Here is a 19,914-nt window from a genome sequence, read left to right as displayed (position 1 = left end):
TCCCCAAGCGTCCCGGAGACCCGAGCCCTCCACTAGAGGAGACGGACCAGACGGGTCATCCCTCTGGGGGGACCCTAAGCGACGCGCGGCGGCCCCACCCCGGCCTGGACCGAGGTCTGAAGGATGCTGCAGCCCCGGGGGCGGGACCCGCAGGCGATTGCCGGCGCCTCCCGCGCGGATTGGATGCAGCCGTGACCGGCACCGCGCTATTGGTCGGTCCGGAAGCAGGGGCGGGGACTGGCTCCTGCAGCGCGGCGACCGGGACGCGGCCGGAGCCCGGGAAGCTGCTGCGGGGCGATGGCCGCACCGAGCCCGGGGCCCCACGAGGTAGGTGCGGACCCGAGAGAGGACAGAAGAGGGAAGGGTTGGGGGACAGGACCCAGGCCTCCGTTCCCCGTGCAGCGCGGACACACCCCCATCCAAGCCCTGGAGGGGTCCAGCACTGGGCGGGGACCAGGACACGCCCCACACGGGGCCGCAGGTATGGAGGAGGAAGTCTGGCGGGTGTCCCCAGAGAACTTCCTCGGTTTTCTCATCGCGGGGGAAAAAGCTCCTCCTTCGTAGGGCTGTTAGCTAGTCAAGCTCTCGGCCAGTGCTGGGCACATGGTGGGTGCTCACTACTAATGGGTCAGCGGCTGTGAGCTCAGCTTCGTGCTGACCCTCCGCTCAGCCAGGAGGAACTCCGCATAGATGAGTGGAAGAAATGTCCGAGTCCCTGGCGTCACAGCTCCTACTATCAAGGGTTCCTGTGCCTGGAGCAAATATCAAACTGCCACCACGAAGGAGTTACTAGAGTTGTCATTTTACAGATGAGAAAAGGAGATGCAGAAAGGTTAGGTGACTTACCTAAGATCATACAGCCGGTGAGAGACAGGTTTGGCTGCGGAAAGCATTCTCTACCTACTGATAATAATTATCTCCTGGGTGCTGATTGCACGCCAGGCACTGTGTGGCCCATCACAACACCCAGTGAGTGGGGGTAGCAGCGTTATCCCTGTTTGACAACAGAGGAAACTGAGGCAGAGAGCGATAATAGGAGGGCTCACAGGTACTGGGGGTGGGACTCAAACCTGGGTCTTTCCCCTCTGGGATGCTTCCATGTGCTCATTTCTCCTTGTGCCTCCTGCCACCAGGTCCTGGCCCCCTCCCCAGAGGCTGGATGCAGAGCAGCCACCTCGACGTCTGGCCGCCGTGGCCTCCTCTGGCGCCTCCGAGACAAGCAGGCTCGCCGAGGCCTGTTTGAGATCGGCCCGGGGCATGAGCTGCACCAGCTGACGCGCATGATACAAGCAGGGCTGTGGGCTGCCACCCAGGTCTCCATGGGCCACCCGCCCACCGTGAGTGGCCCATCTGTGTCCCCCGCCTCCCCGGTACTGAGGGCAAGACCACTCGGGGGCCAGGTCTGGCCCATACTGCAGGGTCGGGGATCAGGGCTATACGAGGAGGAAATCAGGGGCTCAGTTCAGGGGGAGAGGGACATGCTGGGGTGGGGGCTGAGACCAGGAGGCCCCAAAGTGCAGTCTGTACTGGGGATGTGAGGAACCCCTTGACCCAGGTGGTTGTTGTGTGACTCTAGATGGTCCTCTGCTTCTTGGGCCTCAGTGCCCCCATCTGTATAATGGGTGTGGGGTGGGTATTGTACTCCATGGTCTCTGATGCCCTCCTGGCTTTGCTAGGGTGCATGGCTGAGAAAGGACCCCACCCCCATCCCGCCAGCCTGGCCCATCCTCCCGGAGCTCAGGGCTGGGGCCAGGCTGGCTCAGCAGAAAGGGTGACCCAACTGCAGACTCAGCAGCTGGACAGGCCAGGGCGAGCATGTGTGTTTTTGTGTGTGTGCACACGTGTGTACAGCATGACCGCATCCCACAGGCCAAGTCCTGGCACAGGGAACTAGAGGTCCAAGAAGAGTGTAGGAGCCTGGGCGGGGGGAGGAAGGGGGACAGTCTTCCAAATTTCATCACCTGACTGACAATCTTCCATGGCTCCCCAGTACTCAGCACGGCCTCAGGATCCTGCTGGCTCGAGTCCAAGAGCCAACCATCCAGCTGCATTCACACTCCCTCCCTCCCTTAATTATTTCAACCACTTGAGCTCTCCTGCCCTTCCGGTGACCACCAATGCTGTTCCCCCTGCTGTGAACATCATGCTCCTCCTCTCCACTCCCTTTCAGATTTCAGCTTAGAGGTCACCTCTCCCGGGAAGCCTTCTCTGATCCTGCCCTTCTCACACTGAATCAGGCAGGTCCCTTGGCTTTAAGGCCATCCATCCCCTTTCACCGGGATGGCTTTGCTTGGCCAACAGGTACTTCTGGGTGAATGGACAAAGCTCTGAGTTCTGGTCTCTGTTTGCTGGAGCAATCACATTGAGGGAAGGGGGTGAGGCCAGGGCTAGGACTCCTGGAGATCCTGGAGCTGGCAGTGTGGGGCTAAGACTTGACCTGAGCCCCTCCACCCCTCCCTGTAGGGACCGCCTACTGAGGAGGATTTCTCCGAGGTCCTGACCCAGGTCCACGAGGTAGGAAGCCCAAGACTGCCGCATGAGGAGGGGTGTGTACTGGTCTTCCTTCTCTGTCGTCCTCAGTTTCCCCATCCGTGCATGGGTGGGCTGGCTTGCCTCAGGTCTTTGCAGGAAGAGTGTGGTTACCCTGATCCTCCCACACCAGGGCCTACAGCACACACCTGGGCCCCCGTGGACACTGCTGGGGCTGCTCTTCCTCTCCTACAGGGCTTCGAGATGGGAACCCTGGCTGGCCCCGCCTTCGCCTGGCTGCGCCAATCCCTAGGCCTGGCTGAGGAGGACTATCAGGCAGCCCTAGGCCCCGGATGCCCCTACCTGCAGTTCCTCAGCACCTCCAAGAGCAAGGCCAGCTTCTTCCTGTCGTGAGCTGGCAGCAGGGGTGGGGAAGGGGTGGGAGTGGTGTCCCTGGGTGGAGGGAACGGGAATGGGTGGAAAAGAAACGGAATGGCCAGGTCAGGGACGGTCAGGCCCAGATAGAGGTCAGGTGGAGGAGAGTGAGGGCGGGAGGTGACCCAGGCGAGGTGAGGGCCGGCGGGAAAGCCTCCAGCCCAGACCGGGGGAGATAGATCCGCACTCGGGCAGAGGGCCCAACGGAGCCGCTCCAGCCCTGCCTGACCAGTGACCTCTTTCTCCACTCCCCAGCCACGACCAGCGCTTCTTCTTGAAGACCCAGCGGCGTCGGGAGGTGCGGGCGCTGCTCGCCCACCTGCCCCGCTACGTGCAGCATCTGCAGAGGCACCCACACTCGCTCCTTGCCCGGTTGCTGGGTACGACTGGCCGGGGACTGGGGACTGCGGGGCGGAGGAAGTGTGTGGGGCGGGGGAGCGCAGAAGACCGAGAGCGAGCTGGGGAGGGGGCCAAGGAGTGGGGCGGCTCCCAGGATGGGGGACGTTGGGGACCTGAGCCGGAGCCTGGGCGGGCGGGTCCGGCGGCTGGTCGCGTGGGTTCGGCTGCTGGCAGCGTTCCATGGGGGGCGTGTCCTAGACGCGGGTGGAGAGGAAAGGCGGGCTCGGTGGGCGCGGGCCGAGCCCTGGGGCGGGGCCTTCCGAAGGGGGCGGGGTTGGATCGCCCAGTCCGGCGGCGGGAGGGCATATGGGGTGGGGTCGTGCCTGAGGACCGCGCCTCTTTGGGGCTGCCTAGAGCCGGGGGCCAGTCCGGACATCCACCCAAGCTAGGGCAGAGGTCCGGGGGCGCGGCCTGGAGGGGAGGGCTCGGGAGACGCGGGACCTCGAGGAGGAGGCGTGGCCTGGAGTTGGGCCTAGGGCGGGATGGACCAAGGGTTGTCGAGTTGGGGGCCCCTCACCTGGCGCCCTCTCCCCTTCCAGGAGTGCACAGTCTGCGGGTGGCTCGGGGAAAGAAGGTGGGTGAGGCCGAGGCGAGGGGGCTGGGCCAGAGGGGGCGGCTGGCGGGTGAGATCCTGTCGCCCCTCACTCCCTACCCCCATCCCCAGGAATTCTTCATCATCATGCTGAGTGTCTTCTACCCCGCCGGCCGCATCTCCGAGAGGCGAGTCCCCTCACAGGGCCCCGGCCCCACGCGGGGTGTGCCACCTGAAGCACCCATTCTCACTAGCCGATGCGAAGCTGGGGCCCAGGGAGAAGATGGGAGGCACATCCCCTAGATCTCCCAGGGGATCGGAGACAGGGATAGGCATGACCAGCGTCCCTTCAGCACTTGGGGAGTCTGCATTCATTGCCTACTTTATTCCCAGAACAACTCTGAGGGGCAGGGGTGGTTATCGTCCCTGTTTTGTAGATGAGAAGCTGAGGAGGGGGAGGGCCACACCACTACTATGTGAGGAGCCGAGATTCAAACCCTCTGCTTCCACCGAGGACTTCCCACAAGCCCTTCTGGGGCTGCAGTCTAGGCTTGGACCCCCTGTTGGGGACACTTCCAGGGATGACAAGGTGCAGAGAGACAGGCACAGGCGGGGATAAAGCCTGGACTGGGCTTCCAAAATCCCGAGTTCACATCCCAGCTCTGCCCTATACTTACTGTGTGGTCTTGGGCAAGTCAAAGAAGCTCTCTGAGATTTTTCTTCATCTCTGACGCGGGGACAATAATGGAATGGCTTGTGATGAGGGTTCAAACATCCACCCAGCAGAAGCTCTTGTTTCTTGGTTCCCCCTCTGTCAGTCTGTCTAATGCTGAATTGTTGCCCCCTTTCTGTTACCCCCCACTCACAGGTATGACATAAAGGGCTGTGAAGTGAGCCGATGGGTGGAGCCAGCCCCCGAGGGTAGCCCCCTTGTCCTGGTGCTGAAGGACCTCAACTTTCAAGGCAAGACCATCGACCTGGGTGAGCCATGGAGACAGTCTGTGCCTGCTTTTCCTCCATTCAGGGTCAAGTGAGAAGGGTGTCCCTGGCCCTGCCCTCTGCCTGAACCATTTAGAGCTGGGATTCTAGAGTCAGAAAGAGCAGGGTTCAAATCCTGCCTCCACGCTGTATGAGCTAGGCAACCAGGGCAAATCGCGGAGGGGTTTCCTCATCTGTGAAATGGGACCGTTAATGACACCTGCCCTCTTGGGTCAGAGATGTGTGGAGCCCTCAGCACCTTGCCTGACACACGAGGAGCACTCAGGTGGGGGCACTGATGCTCCGGCAGGGCCCCAGCGGAGCTGGCTCCTCCACCAGATGGAACTGGACACTGCCTTCCTCCGGGAGCTCAACGTGCTCGATTACAGCCTCCTGATGGCCTTCCAGCGTCTCCACGAGGATGAGAGGGGCCCTGGCAGCAGCCTCCTCTTCCGCACGGTCAGGTGGGCCCCCCTGCAGGGGTGAGGGCAAGAATGAGGTGATGAGAGCAGGAGAGAGATGGGTGATGGGGTGGGAGGGGACAGCACAAAGGCTCCAAGACTGGAAAGTGCATGCGTGTGTGTGAGTGCGTGTGTGTGGAGAGGGAAGAGTAGAGGGCTGGAGAAGCCTGGTTGGCAAGGTTGGTGGGCATGTGTGGACTGCACAGGACTGAGCCGGGGAAATCCAGCTGGACAAGGGCTTCAGTGTTGGTGTAAAGAATCTGCCCATTTTCCTGAAGGGGATGTGGAGCCACTGAAGGTTTCACAGCAGTTTTCAGACCTATTAATTTCTACTTTAGAAAGAGCCCTTGCCCTTTATTAATAAAATGAAAGGTTTTATTTATTTATTTGAGAGAGAAAGAGCACAAGCAGGGGGAGGGGTTGGGGGAGGGGGAGAAACAGACCCACTGCTGAGTGTGGGGCTCTGTCTCAGGACCCTGAGATCATGACCTGAACTGCAGTCAGATGCTTAACCGGCTGAGTCACCCAGGCACCCAACAAAGCCCTTGACCTTTAAATCAGTCTTTCCACTTAGCGCCACCATCGTGTTGTCCCCTGTTTTGTAGTAGTATCTGTTGCTCTTTGCATGCTGACCATGAACCTCATTAAGGTGGGCTCATTCCCATTTTAGAGATGTGAAAACTGAGGCTCAGAGAGGGTAAGTGAAGTGGCAGAATGGCTTCTGAGGATTCATGTTAGTATTTGGTTAGTTACTTGGATTTCCGTCCTCCAAGGCTGAACAGAATAAAGTAGGGGTTAAGGAAGGCACATTAAGGAAAGAATTCCAACCATCTGGTGGGTGGAAAAGTGAAAAGTGACATCCTCTCATCCAGCCCCCCAACCCACCCTTTGGAGATGGGTGAGGTGTGGGCAGAATCCAGGTTATCAGCTCACCACATATTGGCTGGACACATCCTGACCAGAGGGTGGAATTCCTGCCTTGGGTCACAGACACGCTCCCCTCCCCGCTGCCCCCCAAGGTCTGACTATCCAAGCTAGGTCCGCTTCTCCCTTGCCCCCTCTATCCCCCGCTGATGCCTAGATTTCTGTCGTCTTTCAGCCAGTAAACCCCAGGTCGCTTATAATGGCTGCCGTCATATTGAAATATGCTGGCTGGTAAGTGGCCACTGCCCCAGCCCCACGCCTACCAGTTCCCAGCCCCTCTTTCAGGATAAGCTTTCGCCTCCCCCATCCCACCCCCATCCCCAACGCCGCACGGCAAAGAGCATCCGTGTTTTGCCCAGGCACCCAGACCACTGGGTTCTGATTGGTTGATGTCTGTGAAGGGCTTGTCTCTCATCGGCTTATTTGTCTCAGCGACACTTCCCCAACGCCCCTCCACCTCCCAGAGGACAAAATTAGGGAATTGAACCTGCTTCTGGCTGGGACTGGGGCCCAGCCAAAGGCGGCTTCCAATTTAGGATACATTTAGAAGGCAAACCGCCCCCCCCACCCCCCCCCACACCATCTATAAACTGGGGCTGGACCTTGTTCGCACAGTTTCAGCTCTGCCGCCCTGAAACTTCCAGGGTTGGACGACCCCAAACAGAAGTTTAGGAAACACCCCAATACCAGACTTAGCCAAAGTCATGTGGTAGGTAAGTGAGGAGCCAGTGTCTGTGTGACCCAAAAGTCCTAGAGCGCCACCACCCAACAGAAATGCAATGCGAGGGGCGGGGTGGGGGGCTTAGTCGGTTAGGTGGCTGCCTTTTGCTGCGATAGTGATCTTGGCATCCTGAGATGGAGCCCTGCGGGGGCCGGGGGCGGGCTCCCTGCTCAGTGGGGAGTCTGCTTCTCCTTTCCCTCTGTGCGTTCTCGCTCTCAAACACATTTTGAAAAGAAAGAAATGTAATGTGAGTCACACATCTGGTTTTAAATTTTCTTTAGAAATTTAGCCTCTTCAGAAAAGTAAACAGAAACAGGTAAAGATAATTTAAAAAATACATTTGTTATTCAACACACCCCCAATTTTTATCATTTCGTCATCAAATCAACATAAACCTTTATGAGGTGTTTTACACTCTTTTTCTCATCCTGTCTTGGGAATTCAGCATGTATTTCACACTTAACAGCGCACCTCAGTTGGGACTGGCCACATTTAAAGGCTTCGTGGCCGCATGTGGCTAGTGGCTACGGAATGAACAGCTCTAGTCCATCGTCTACACTTTACTCAGCCTCCCAGTTTATCTGACGTCACAGGCCTGGCACTCAGGAGTTGTGGGAATGAACGGAGGAAGAGCTGGGTCAGCGCAGAATGATGCCTGGGCGCCCTGTGGCTGCGCTTGCGGGAATCCCTGGGCTGGGGCCCCCTGGAGGAGGCAGTAGCCTCACCCTCCTGTCGGCCGCCAGGTCTGTGCGAGGGGTACAGAGCCCGGAGGAGCCGGGATCCCAGAACCGCCGGCTGCTGCCTGACTCCCCCAACGCCTTGCACATCCTGGATGGGCCGGAGCAACGCTATTTCCTGGGCCTCGTGGATCTCGCCACGGTCTATGGGCTCCGCAAGAGGCTGGAGCACCTATGGAAGACGCTGCGCTACCCGGGCCGGACCTTCTCTACCGTCAGCCCCGCTCGCTACGCCCGTCGCCTCTGCCAGTGGGTGGAGGCACATACCGAGTGACCGGCGCTCGCGGCGCTCCGCATCTGGACAATGGGCGCATGCCGGGAACCAGCGTTGGGCTCCCCTCGCCTGCCGTTCCGCCTTTGGCCTCTAGAGGGCAGCAACCCCCAACTAATACCGTGACAACACAGCCTCATGTGGCGGCGGTGCCATGTTGGCCTTGTGCCAGGGACTCTCCTACGTTAGCTCATTTAACCCTTAAAAAAAAAAAAAGCTATTATTCTCCTTTTACAGACCATGAAATGGAGGCTCTGGGGGTGAAGGGACTGAGCAAGATCATTCAGCAATAAATGCTGGAACCAGGACTCGACTCTGCCTTTTGGACTCAGGAGCTTGTATTCTTACCCACCAGCTCCCTCAGCCCTGGCCTCGTGCTTTGGGGAAGGGGGGAAGGCTGAAGGCTCCAGCCAAGCGCCTTTGTCGTCCAGATGGGGAAACTGAGGCCCAGAGACTTTAAGGGGCTTGCTATTGGGTAAGTGGAAAGACCTGCCCAAGCACCCAGCCCTCCTTACCTACTGCCCACTGGTCTCCCTTTGGGGTGGTCCCCCTCGCTCCTGCACAAGGGATGCAGGTGGGAGAAGGGGGAGGATTGAGGGGCCAGCATCTCTAGAAGACACTGTGTTGAGGCCGACCATTGAACTTGAGTCAGCTCTTCCCTATACTGGGAGTCATTTTTCTCACCTGTGAAATGGGAGTAGGGGTCAGACTAAGGGTATGGCAGCATGGAAATTAGCAGGAGCAAAGAAACTCAGTACGTACATGGCCTCTGATCATTCCTTCTCCTTCCTCCAGGAAACTCCAGTCTGGCCTCTGACCCTGGTCCAATCCTACCATACCCAAGTAGGCCTTTCCTCTAGAGCTGCTCTGGGGCCTGAGTGTCTGTGACCAGGGCAAGGTGCTAAACCTCTCTGTGCCTCAGTGGTCTAATCTGTACAATTGGAAGGATGAAAATGACTTCATTAACTCATTGAATATTTATTGAGCTCCTATCATGTGACAGGCCCTCTCCTGGGTGATGGGGACCCAGGGGTGGGGCAAGATTCGCAGATTCCACCTTCACAGATCCTGGGGAGAGAGAGCGACAGAAGCAGCCTGATGTGACCCAGCCTCATGAAGGAGCCTGGGGGCACAATGCTGAGGGAAGGGGCCTCCCCCTAATAATTGGATGGAGGTGGGGCTCTACCTTCTTGACTGAGACCAGAAGAGTCAGATGCAGCCCTAGGAGGGTCTGCCATGGCAAACCATGGCAAAGGTCTGGGGTGACAGAGAGCCTGATACTTGAGAGAAAGAAACATTTTACTGTGGCCGGAGTTCGGAGTAGGAGGGACAATGTGGTGGGTTGGGGGGGATGTTGTACATCAAAAGCTGACCCCCAGGACTGGAACCGGATCTTGGGAGAGCCATTCAGCTAATACCAATCATTGCCAGTCCATTAGCCTTCAGAGAAAATGAGGCAAAATGGAGGGCGGGGAGGGAGCGGGCAGGGAAAGTTAATGCTGCACCGGCGTGTGGGCTCCTGGAATATGTGTACAATTGACCTCACCCCTAGTGGTCTGGGTGACCTTGGATGATTATTCAAGCTCTCCGAACTGGCCCAAGTCACAGAGAATTTCTTGTTTTGGCTCAGCAGGAAGTTGACACATAGAGGCCATCAGTTAGGAGGTGAGTGCGTTGAGGAAGCTTGGTAGCGGTAGAGCTGCACGGCAGGAAACGGGGTTTGGTGATACGTGGGCCCAGGGTCTGGACCTGGCAGGACTGAGTCAGAGCATGAGAGTCCTGCACTCACAGATAAGGATGGTTCAGCCCCTCACCTACCTGGGGTCTCTGGCAAGGGGCTGAGCCAGAGCTTGAGGCTGGAGGGGAATGTGACTTATCCAAGGTCTCATGGGGGCCCAGGATTCCTGGTTCTCCCCACTTGGTCATTCAAAAGACATTATCTAGCCTCTAGTGTGTGCTGGGTGTTGCGCAGCTGCTGGAAATGCCCAAGACCATGACTGGCCTGACTCTATTCCATGTAGCTGAGAGTCTAGTGGGTGTGTGGACCAGTTAGTACACAGGATGATTTCAGACTGTGACTGGTACTATGAAAAAGACCAATTAGGGGGGACCTAGAGGGATGGGCATGTAGTGTCACATAGAGTGCTTGGCATGGGCCTTTCTGAAGAGGTGACATTTGAGCTGAATGACAGGAAGGAGCTGGCTATGTGAGTAGAGCAAACAGCAAGTGCAAAGGTCCTGAGGTAGGGATGAGCTCAGTGTGATTGGGATCAGAAGCATGCCCAGGGTAGGTAGAAGGTGGTTAAGAAGACAGAAGTTCCCACCTTGTACGTCAGGGTAAAGAGAGTGGTCTTTTGCCAAAACCAAACTGAAGAGCTTTATCTGAGCCTGTGGAACTTCCCACTGGCAGTTCTACTGTGGATGTGTGATCCTTGTCTGCTCTGCAAGTCCAGGACATTTGGGCATGTCCTTGTCTCCACGTGACCCTAACAAGGAGAGAGTTGCCTCTTTGGGGAAAGAATGGTCACTTCACCAGCCATTGTGGGTGATGAATGAATCCTTAGGGAATGTCTCACCATTGTCCCCTTAGGGTTGGGGCTATAAGGAGAGACACTTGAAGGATGATGACTTGGGAGGGGATGCAGGAGGACTCTGGCTTTGGGGACCCACTGTGCGCCTGGCCTTGTGTGAATAGGAGACTACAGAGAGAGATTGAACTTGGACCACTACCTTCTAGCTGTTCCCAGGCTGCAAGAGATGGACAAGGTGGGCCTGTACTCAAAGGAAGCTCAAGGGCAGGGCTGCCATAGAGTGTCACCTTCCCCCCATAGGACAGGGAGAGGCATGGCAGACTTGGCTTTGCACTAGAGCAGAATAGGTAGCCTTGGGAAGTTGCTTATCTGGGTGCAGATACCCAAACACAGGTACCTTGGCATTGTGCCCACACTAGAGGCTCTGAGAAAAAGACAAATGGAGTTTGAACTGGGGTCGGAGCAGAAACCTAGCCTGGATCCCAGGGGAAGGTCCTGCAGAGGAGGGTGTGATGGAGGTGGTAGGATGAGCTTTCTGGCCCAAAGAGCATTTTATAAAAAACACTTTAGATGAGAAGCATGCCCTCCACTTCGCCGCGGGCGCACTCCTCCCTATGGCCCTATATATGTTCTTTCAACCCTTTCCAGCCCCTGAAAGGCACTTGAGTTTGAACTTCCCAGGGTACCCCGTCTGAGCCTTCAAATGGGATACATTTCAGCATCTGCAGGGGTGCAAGACTGAGTTGGTTGGGGTTTGGAGGACACTTTGGGAAGGGGGAGGCGAAGAGGTGAAAGTACGTGGCAGTGAGATAGCTCAGAGTTGGAATCTTTTTTTTTTTTTTTAAGATTTTATTTATTTATTTGACAGATTACAAGTAGGCAGAGAGGCGGGTGGGGGAGGGGGGAGGGCAGAAGCAGGCTTCCTGCTGAGCAAAGAGCCTGATGTGGGACTCCATCCCAGGACCCTGGGATCATGACCTGAGCCGAAGGCAGCGGCTTAACCGACGGAGCCACCCAGGTGCCCCTCAGGGTTGGAATCTTACTGGCAGGAGCTGTTTTAATCCTCACTTCATAGAGGAGAAAAACTGATGCTCAGGTGGCTAGGGTCGCCAGAGAAAATAAAGAATGCCCAGTTACACTGGAATGTCAGATTTTAAATATAATTATGCATTGTTTATCTGAAATTCCAGTATAACTGAGCGTCCCGTATTTTACCGGCTAAATCTGGGAATCCTACAAGCTTGAAACCCAGGTCAGCCTGACCCCAAGGCCCTGCTTAATTTTCCCACCCATCTCCCAGTTTCACAAATGGAGAAATTCGAGTCCGGACGGCTGGGTAGCCACCGCGCGCCAGTTCCCACACTCCCTAGGTCTTTCCTCTGCGCGCCGCCCACCCGACCCCCGAGAGCAGCTCGGGAGAAACGTGGGAGGGCGGTAAAAGGTGGGGAGAAGCGCGCCCTCGGACTCCGCCCCCGGCCCCGCCCCTATCCGGAGGCCCAGCGGCCAGCCACGCACTTCCCTCCCCCGCAGCGGAGGCGGAGCTCGTAGGTCCCGCCCCCGTCTCCCGGGACCCGCCCCCAGCGCTCCAGTCTCCTCCCGGTCCTCGCAGACCCCGCCCCCGCTGCCGGCGGCTCACGTTCGGTTTCCATCCTCCAGAAGCCGAGGCCGCGGTGCCGCCTCCGCCCCAGCGCTCCGGCTTCCCGCCCGGACCGCCCGGTTTGCGGGCCATGGAGCTCCGAGCAGCGGATCGAGAGCAGCCGGAGCGCCCCAGCCCGTCTGCCTGGTTAGCGCCTGGCCGGGGGAGGGGGCGTTGGAATCTGGGAGAGGGGTGGAAATATCCCGCCCCAGGCCTCTCTGTCCAGTGAGGTAGGAGGGATGGGGCGGCAGTCGGGGCTCCTGGCTCCCGGTTCTAACTGACCCGGACTCGACGAGTGACCTTGAGCCGAGGGCTCCCCCTCCCTGCCTCTCCTTCCCCATCTGCATAATGGGGATTGGGTTGGTGGGATGTTTCCCCGAAGGTCACTCACTCGATACCAGCTCCTTTACGATGCGGACCGCGCTGTCCGGTGTTTGGGGGCTTTAAGGAGTTTGATTCCTGGGAGTCATCTGCCTTGACGCTGGCCCGCCCCCTCCGCTGCCTCAGTTTCCCTGCGGCCTTTCCTCAGAAGCCCAGGACCTAGCTCTGAGTTTCTGGATCTTGGCAGGTGCCTGGCCCCCATCCCTTCCCAGCGCGAGCCCTGGAGACGGCAGCCCCCTGACTGCTGAGCAGCGGCAGCAGCATGAAGGCCCGGGTAAGTGGTGTAAGGAGGAAGGCTCTTGGGGAACTTCCGGCACAGCAGCCTCCTAACCTCTCCCACCCCAGAACTGACTCACTTCTGACCCACTGCTCCTGAGCTGAGAAGGGCAGACGGGTCTCAAAGCCCTGCTGATCTGCTCTGGCTTCTGGCAAGTGGTGTTCCCTCTCTGGTTTCAGGGCCTTGCCGGTCTCCCCTGTGACATGGAGATAATAGTACTATCTCCTGTAAGCGTTCTGGAGGGCAGCTTCCCAGGAGAGGCAGCAACCTGGGAGGGGGATAGCTGCTCTTGACTTTATTCAGGAGCCCCTTATTGAGGAAGAGGGCCCTGGATGTTGGGGGGAGTCCGCCACGACTGCCCGAATTGGGGTGTCTGGGTCCCTTGTGAGCAAGAGGACCAGGTGCCAGGCAGAGCCTGAGGCCTCAGGGGCTGAACCCCCTCCTCCGCACAGCTGGCCACAGAGAGATTTATTTTTAGAAGCTGATGTGGCTTGTGGGTAGAAAAGGGTGGGCCTCTGGTAGGATGTGCCTGGGGGGGGGGGGCCCTGGGGGCTGCTTTCCCCCCCTCTCGTTTTCAGAGCACCAACAGCTGCTGGGTGGATTCTTGGCGGGAGACCTGTGCCTTGGGCAGGCTGGGAGAATTTTAGAGCCCAGAGAGACACAGATGGTGATCAGGGTGGCCCAGCACATGAGGGCAGTCCCAGGTCATGCCCTCTTTCCTAAGGCCCCTCCTTGAAGGCTGGGTCACTGAGTCTGCCAGCAGGGCCAACAGGCCCGGCGGGCTTCCTGGTTCAGATGGCCTCTGGCACATGTTTTTTGGAGGTGGGAGCCTCCTCTGTGGCCCAGCTTTCAATTATTGAAACCATTCTTTGAGTGACACTTCCCTCACTTCCTGGGCCGCTGACCCAGATTGAGATCATCAGCTAGGGGGCCGGTCACTGAGCAGCTGAGGGAGGGGGCAGGGGATGGGCACACAGGCAGCCTGGGTCCCGGGTCTGAAGGAGGACGGTTGCCCTTTTGAGGGGCCACTCTCCTGTCTTGGGGAACACTTTACGGTACACAGAGCGTTTTTACCACAGTCCTTACCGGACATACTGCAAGTGTCACGGGCCCCAGAATTACAGAAGCAGAAACAGGCCCAGAGGAGTGGAGAGTCGTACCCAAGACTGCCCAGTGCACCGAGGCTTCTGGTTACAAGCATGGGCTCTGCAGCCTGGATTTAAAGCCCCGTCCTGTTGCTGTCTTGCTGTGTGGCCTTGAGTACCCCGGATTCCTTATCTAGAATATGGGGATAATAAGAGGTCTTGTCTCCACAGCCTGAGCCTGGCAGCCCAGAGGAAGCCCTGGTTAATGGAGACTGTGGGCTGTGCTAATGTTCTGGAAGCTACTGAGCTGGAGTTTGGACCCATGAGGCTGGGGTGCAGCCCCAGCCCAGCAGAGGCTTCCAGGAGCCCCAGAGACCCCTGCCCACACCCCATGACCACTGTCTCCCCCAGGGCCGGCTCCTGCTTGTCATTCTGTGTTCCTTGGGCTTCTCTGCTGCCTACATCCTGCTATGCTGCTGGGCCTGCCTGCCCTTCTGCCTGGCCTCCTGCCTGGCCCCACAGCCCTCCACCAACTCCAGGCCCACTGTGCCGGGGCCCCTACACTTCAGCGGATACAGCAGCGTGCCAGATGGGAAGGTGAGCTGGGCGGGCACCTTGTGGCGACAGGGTTGGCCCTGGCTGCCAGGGTGCTCCCAAGTGTCTGGGTGTGAGAACCAGGCTTATGCCAGGCCAGCCTGGACCCCAGGCTTGGCTCCTGGGCTCACTAGCTGTGTGACATTCAGCAGCCAGTTCTCCTCTGTGAGCCCCAAGGTCTAAGAGGAAATGGAGGCTCCAAGAGACAGAGGAAGTGGTCAAGCCAGGATTCAGGCTCAGATCCGGAAGTTCTCAATGTTGTTGTGGCCCTAAAGACCACTTTTACTTATGAACCAGGCATAACGTGAGTGGGGCTCAGGTAGAGGAGGGGGAGGCCCAACCGTGACTGTGAAGAGCTGGGGTTCATGTTTACTTAACAAACATGCGTATGACACCCAGGTTGAGCCAGGCATTGCTACAAGTGCTTTATAAATATTTGCTCTTGTAACTGTAATACGGAACCCATGATGGAGGGCCTGATAGGGCTTCAGCTGTCGGGAAAGGGGACATGAATGTGGCTAATGAAGAAGCATGGGGCTCTGAACACAGAGTCTCAGCCTTGCCCCTGGCTATCCATAGGACCGTAGGAAAGTCCCCCCGCCTGCCCAGTCTCAAATTCCTCTTCTGCAAAATGGGTTGATGCTGTACTCGGAGCTGATACAGGGGTCAGGCAAAGTCAGAGGCTGTCACTGGGTGGACAAGCAGGGCCGTGGACGCCGTGTCCTCATGCCTTTCTCTTCCCCCTCTGCCTGCCCCCATAGCCGCTGGTCCGAGACCCATGCCGCAGCTGCGCCGTGGTGTCCAGCTCCGGCCAGATGCTGGGCTCAGGCCTGGGCGCCGAGATCGACAGCGCTGAGTGCGTCCTGCGCATGAACCAAGCGCCCACCGTGGGCTTTGAGGCGGACGTGGGCCGGCGCAGCACCCTGCGCGTGGTCTCGCACACGAGCGTGCCTCTGCTGCTGCGCAACTATTCACACTACTTCCAGCACGCTCGAGACACGCTCTACGTGGTGTGGGGACAGGGCAGGCACATGGACCGGGCGCTGGGCGGCCGCACTTACCGCACGCTGCTGCAGCTCACCGAGATGTACCCAGGCCTGCAGGTGTACACCTTCACCGAGCGCATGATGGCCTACTGCGACCAGGTCTTCCAGGACGAGACGGGCAAGAACCGGTGAGCCTGGCGCTGGCCCGCCGGGGGGGCCCTCCCTGCCGGCGGGGGCGGGGCGGGGGACATGACTTCTCTACTGAGTTCTTGTCCGTGAGGGTCTGCTCCATCAGGCACCTGGGGGAGGGTCAGCTGTGTTGGAGGCAGATGTGCTCCTGCCCCTGATGGGGGACAGAAGCAGGACTGTCATTCATTGAGTTAGCACATAGATGAAAAGGGGTGGTGAGGGCTGTTTGGCTTTGCAAGGACAAGATCGGGGAGCATTGCCACGTGGGAGAATGTCGGGGAGCTCTTCCTTCTGGAGGGTATACTCCCTGAGATCTGGATTGGTCTCTAAAGTCCCTGCCAGAAAAGAAAATAAGAGTTAACAGTAGGAACAGCCCTCTGCGTGCACTGGGCACTGAGTTAAGGACTCTGTATGGAAGACCTCATTTTATCCCACACTCAGAAGAGCACCTGATTCCCGCCTGCCTCCTCTGCACACTGGCTCCGCCCCCCACCCCAACTCAGGATATACAGCTGCCAGGCTCTGGTTTCCAAGCCAGAAGCTTGGGCTTTGCACCTGACTCCTTTCATTGCATCACCTGACACATATCATGGGCTCTTGACTCTCCTTTTGTGCCACAGGTGCCACCTTGACTTAAGTCACCATTCCTCCCCCCGCCCCCCACCCTTGTAGTACCCTCTCGCTGCTGCCTCTCTGGCCTCCTGTTGTCTGAGCACCAGCTGCCCTCAGTGAATTCATCCCGTTGGTGGCCTGCCCTCAACCTGACAGCAGATTTACTTTCATGTCCTCCCCTCCCCTGGCCTTCAGGTCTCCTATGATCTGGCCCCTGCCTGTCTATGATCTCATCATCTCCCCTCACTCAGTCTGCCCCAGCCATCTGGGCTTCCTCAGAAGGAGGCCTTGCACATGCTGTTCCCTCTGTCTAGAAAGTTCTTCCTCCATATCTCCCTATGACTGACTCTTTGGTATTCAGATCTGGATGGGATGTCACCTCCTCAGAGAAGCCCTCATTGACCACTCCGCCTGAAGGCATACCTCCCTGCCCAACATTTTTTGGCTCCTTCCTTTGTCTCCTTGTCTTTTTCACAGTTCTGCCCCCTCCCCTGTGAATGTTAGCACTGGCTATGGCAGGTTCCTGGCCAGCACAGGGCCTGGGAGGTATGGAGTTTGAAGGAGTGAGCCACCAAATAAGCCCTCTGTCAGGGTGGAGGTGAGCGGCTCTTGGCTAGGAGAGCAACAGCGCTGGTGTATTGAGAGGGTGGAGGGCTGGGCTGCCCACACAGCCCCTTGCTCCCAGGTGGGTGTGGGGGAATGTGGGAGGTGCTGAGTGGACAGTGTTCCCTCCCCATAATTATCTATAATTCTCCCCATTTCACAGATGGGTCAGTAAGCCCCAGAGAGGTTTGGGGGCAAACCTGATACTGTAGAGCAGATTCAGGGTTTGAATTGGAGACCATCTGACTCCAGACAACCATCTTTTTTTCTTTTTAAGATTTTATTTATTCACTTGAGAGAGAGGGAGAGGGAGAGAGCACAGACAGCGGGAGAGGCAGAGGGAGAGGGGGAAGCAGACTTCCCGCTGAGCTGGGAGTCCGGTGCGGGGCTCAGTCCCAGGACCTGGAGCTCAGGACCTGAGCAGAAGGCAGATGCTCAACCATCTGAGCCACCCAGGAGCTTCTCCAGACAACTGTCTTGCCCACTTTCAGCCACTGTGCTCTATGGCCTCCCACCATCTCCCTAGGCTTGGTCCCTTAGATGAGCAGAGGTTGTGACCAGGGTCGCCCCACCATCATCTGGGGCTTTGCTCCAGTCCTTTGTGGGTGGTGAGGGGCTGAACAGGCCTGGGGTTGCATCCAACTCCACCCATTGCCTGCTGCTCCTCTCGGGCTGGCTCTGTCCCCTCCCCAGCCTCCCCCTGGGTCCCCTCTGTGGGGGTCAAGGTGGGGGCCCTTGGCTGGGAGGGTAGCGAGCACTGTGCCCTGAGAGAGCTGAGATGGGGTCTGTCCCACAGCCCCTTGCTCCAGCTTGAGTCGGGGAAGTGGCCGGGCTGACACTTCTCCTTCCTCCCAGGAGGCAGTCGGGCTCCTTTCTCAGCACCGGCTGGTTCACCATGATCCTCGCCCTGGAGCTGTGTGAGGAGATCATGGTCTATGGAATGGTCAGCGACAGCTACTGCAGGTCAGGCCACCCAGGTCCTGGGCAGGAGGAAAGCCCGGGGCGGGGAGGACCATGGGCAACCCCCCCCACCGCCATCCTGGCTCAGCCTGGGGGCTCCCCAGTGGGCAGCCGAGACTCAGACACCCCTTGGGCCGGGTGCCAGGTGGGAAGGAGCCCAGCTTCATGATGGGTCTCTGTGACTTTGGGCCAGACACGCCACCTCCCAGGGCCTCCATTACCATATGTATAAAAGAAAATAATCACACCTTCCCCAGAAGGTGGAAGCAAGATTTAGAGAGAGAATAGTCTACCAAAGTGCTTAGAACGGCATCGTCGGGCGCCAACTGATACGCACGTCTGGGATAGATCACATCTGACCTGTCACCATCAGTACGGTGATGCTCCCACGTTACCATGAGTGACACGTGTAGAGTGTGCCAATGGCGTCCTCGATCTTTATCTTCTGTTCTCTTTGGAGCGTGCTTGATGAGCCCGTGGATGAGATGACGGGAGCCCGTGTGTCCTCTGCCATGGTCCCTGCGGTTTGCAATCTTGATCTTTTTTTTTTTTTAATTTTATTTATTTATTTATTACACAGAGAGAGATCACAAGTAGGCAGAGAGGCAGGCAGAGAGAGGGGGAAGCAGGCTCCCCGCTGAGCAGAGAACCCGATGTGGGGCTTGATCCCAGGACCCTGAGACCATGACCTGAGCCGAAGGCAGAGGCTTAACCCTCTGAGCCACCCAGGCGCCCCATGCAGTCTTGATCTTGTTGGACCTGTGGTCTCACGTGCCCATGTCCATTTTATAGATGGGTTATTTATGCTCGGAGTGTCTGCCTCTGGCCCAGTGTCAGCCAGCTTGCCAGAGGCAGAGCCGGGGTTGAACTCTGGCCTTTGGGATCCGTGGGCTGCCCCACTCCTCCCCTGTCTGTGCTGGCCTTCCCCGGGGCGGGCGTGGGGCTCCGTGGGAGTACCCGGTGAGGCATAGCCAGGGTAGGCGGCAGCAGGTGGTCGGAGGTGGGCGAGTTCCGTACCCCACGTCTGTCCCTCTTCCCCGCCCGCAGGGAGGAGAGCCACCCCTCGGTGCCTTACCACTACTTTGAGAAGGGCCGGCTGGATGAGTGTCAGATGTACCTGGCACATGAACGGGCGCCCCGCAGCGCCCACCGCTTCATCACCGAGAAGGCTGTGTTCTCCCGCTGGGCCAAGAAGAGGCCCATCGTGTTCGCCCACCCATCGTGGAGGACCCAGTAGCCGTGTCACCTGGCCGGCCGCCACGCTTTCACCGGGCCTCTGTTCCACATGCCACCAAAAACATTTAATTTATGGATCCTGTCTCATGCCTTGTGGACCTAAGGTCCCTTCTTGTCCTACCCTGGGGACACTTGGAGCCCTTTTTAGGGCTCCGGACTTGATGGGGGAGAAGAGGAGGACTCTGGCGAACTTTGCGCCCTCCTCCACACCCCACTCCCTGAGTCATCCAAATCTTCATTTTGGGTTCATCCCTTCTCTGGGTCTGTCCAGTGGTCTTTGCCCCGGGGCCGATGGCCCCCACCACTCACCAGCATTGTGATCTTGGATCCTACAACAGCTCTGTCCCTCTTCACTGTCCCCCTCCACTTGCCTTTGGTGCCACACTTCCCAGGCTGGTTGTCCTAGTCAGGGCAGCCCAGAGCTTGGGGTTCACTGGGCAAAGGGGCCTTTGAACTGTGACTCCCAGGGCCACCTCTGGAGTGTACGGGTAAACGTATGTTTTCTGGAAGCCTGTCTGACGTGTGGTCATGTGTCTGGGGTGGGGATTAGGGCTCCTCTCCTGGCCACAGTCCCATAACCTGTTGACTCAAGGGCAGGATGAGTCCTCGGGCTCCTTCCCAGGCCCACAGCTGGCTGGGCCTCTGGCTGTTTAATCTGCCCCCGTGTTTCTTCCCCAGGAGCCTACCTGCTTCCCCACCAGGCCAGGAGCTCTGGCTGCCTGGCTGTACTGGGCTCAGGGAATGCCCCAACTTAGAGGCTTCCAGGGGACCCCTTGTCCTGCATTAGTGGGAGGAGAGCCGAGGGCCTGGGAGGAAATGACTCAGGGTGGGATGGAAATTGCTCCACCCAATGTCGTCTCCCTGGTCTGTGGGTTAAATTCCAAGGATCTTACCAGC

At 58.1% G+C, this 19,914-nt stretch overlaps 2 protein-coding genes across 5 annotated transcripts; both read left to right on the top strand.

Annotated features, from left to right (window-relative positions):
- Positions 1–297: 297 nt before the first annotated feature.
- LOC111146402 (phosphatidylinositol-4-phosphate 5-kinase like 1) lies at positions 298–7,930 on the top strand. Its single transcript, XM_022501940.1, has 10 exons — positions 298–327; positions 1,134–1,337; positions 2,464–2,514; positions 2,725–2,879; positions 3,160–3,284; positions 3,843–3,877; positions 3,968–4,023; positions 4,704–4,816; positions 5,124–5,277; positions 7,663–7,930. Exons 1-10 carry the CDS (start codon positions 298–300, stop codon positions 7,928–7,930), a joined length of 1,191 nt encoding a protein of 396 aa, XP_022357648.1.
- Positions 7,931–8,169: 239 nt separating this feature from the next.
- LOC111146222 (ST6 N-acetylgalactosaminide alpha-2,6-sialyltransferase 4) lies at positions 8,170–19,526 on the top strand. 4 transcript variants are annotated; one of them, XM_022501673.1, is made up of 7 exons: positions 8,170–8,402; positions 12,115–12,241; positions 12,663–12,749; positions 14,249–14,434; positions 15,193–15,605; positions 17,677–17,784; positions 18,829–19,520. In XM_022501673.1, exons 3-7 carry the CDS (start codon positions 12,738–12,740, stop codon positions 19,016–19,018), a joined length of 909 nt encoding a protein of 302 aa, XP_022357381.1. In that variant the 5' UTR covers positions 8,170–8,402; positions 12,115–12,241; positions 12,663–12,737; the 3' UTR covers positions 19,019–19,520. The 4 variants fall into 4 exon arrangements, with proteins under 4 accessions (XP_022357381.1, XP_022357384.1, XP_022357383.1 ...); XM_022501676.1 differs by lacking the exon at positions 17,677–17,784 and having other exon boundaries at positions 18,829–19,526; XM_022501675.1 differs by lacking the exon at positions 12,115–12,241.
- Positions 19,527–19,914: the final 388 nt, after the last annotated feature.

This window comes from Enhydra lutris, unplaced genomic scaffold (assembly GCF_002288905.1).
Source record: "Enhydra lutris kenyoni isolate GAN:26980312 unplaced genomic scaffold, ASM228890v2 scaffoldscaffold13, whole genome shotgun sequence".
Classification (NCBI taxonomy): Eukaryota; Metazoa; Chordata; class Mammalia; order Carnivora; family Mustelidae; genus Enhydra; species Enhydra lutris.
This window is presented reverse-complemented; position numbering and strand designations above follow the sequence as displayed.

Excerpts from the sequence above, each read along its gene's own strand:
- LOC111146402 (XM_022501940.1), top strand. The coding sequence starts at position 298 with ATGGCCGCACCGAGCCCGGGGCCCCACGAG. Across the intron at positions 3,285-3,842 it reads GCTCCTTGCCCGGTTGCTGG|GAGTGCACAGTCTGCGGGTG; the intron begins GTACGACTGGCC and ends CTCCCCTTCCAG. Across the intron at positions 4,817-5,123 it reads AGGCAAGACCATCGACCTGG|GGCCCCAGCGGAGCTGGCTC; the intron begins GTGAGCCATGGA and ends ATGCTCCGGCAG.
- LOC111146222 (XM_022501674.1), top strand. Across the intron at positions 14,435-15,192 it reads GCAGCGTGCCAGATGGGAAG|CCGCTGGTCCGAGACCCATG; the intron begins GTGAGCTGGGCG and ends CTGCCCCCATAG. Across the intron at positions 17,785-18,828 it reads GTCAGCGACAGCTACTGCAG|GGAGGAGAGCCACCCCTCGG; the intron begins GTCAGGCCACCC and ends CCCCGCCCGCAG.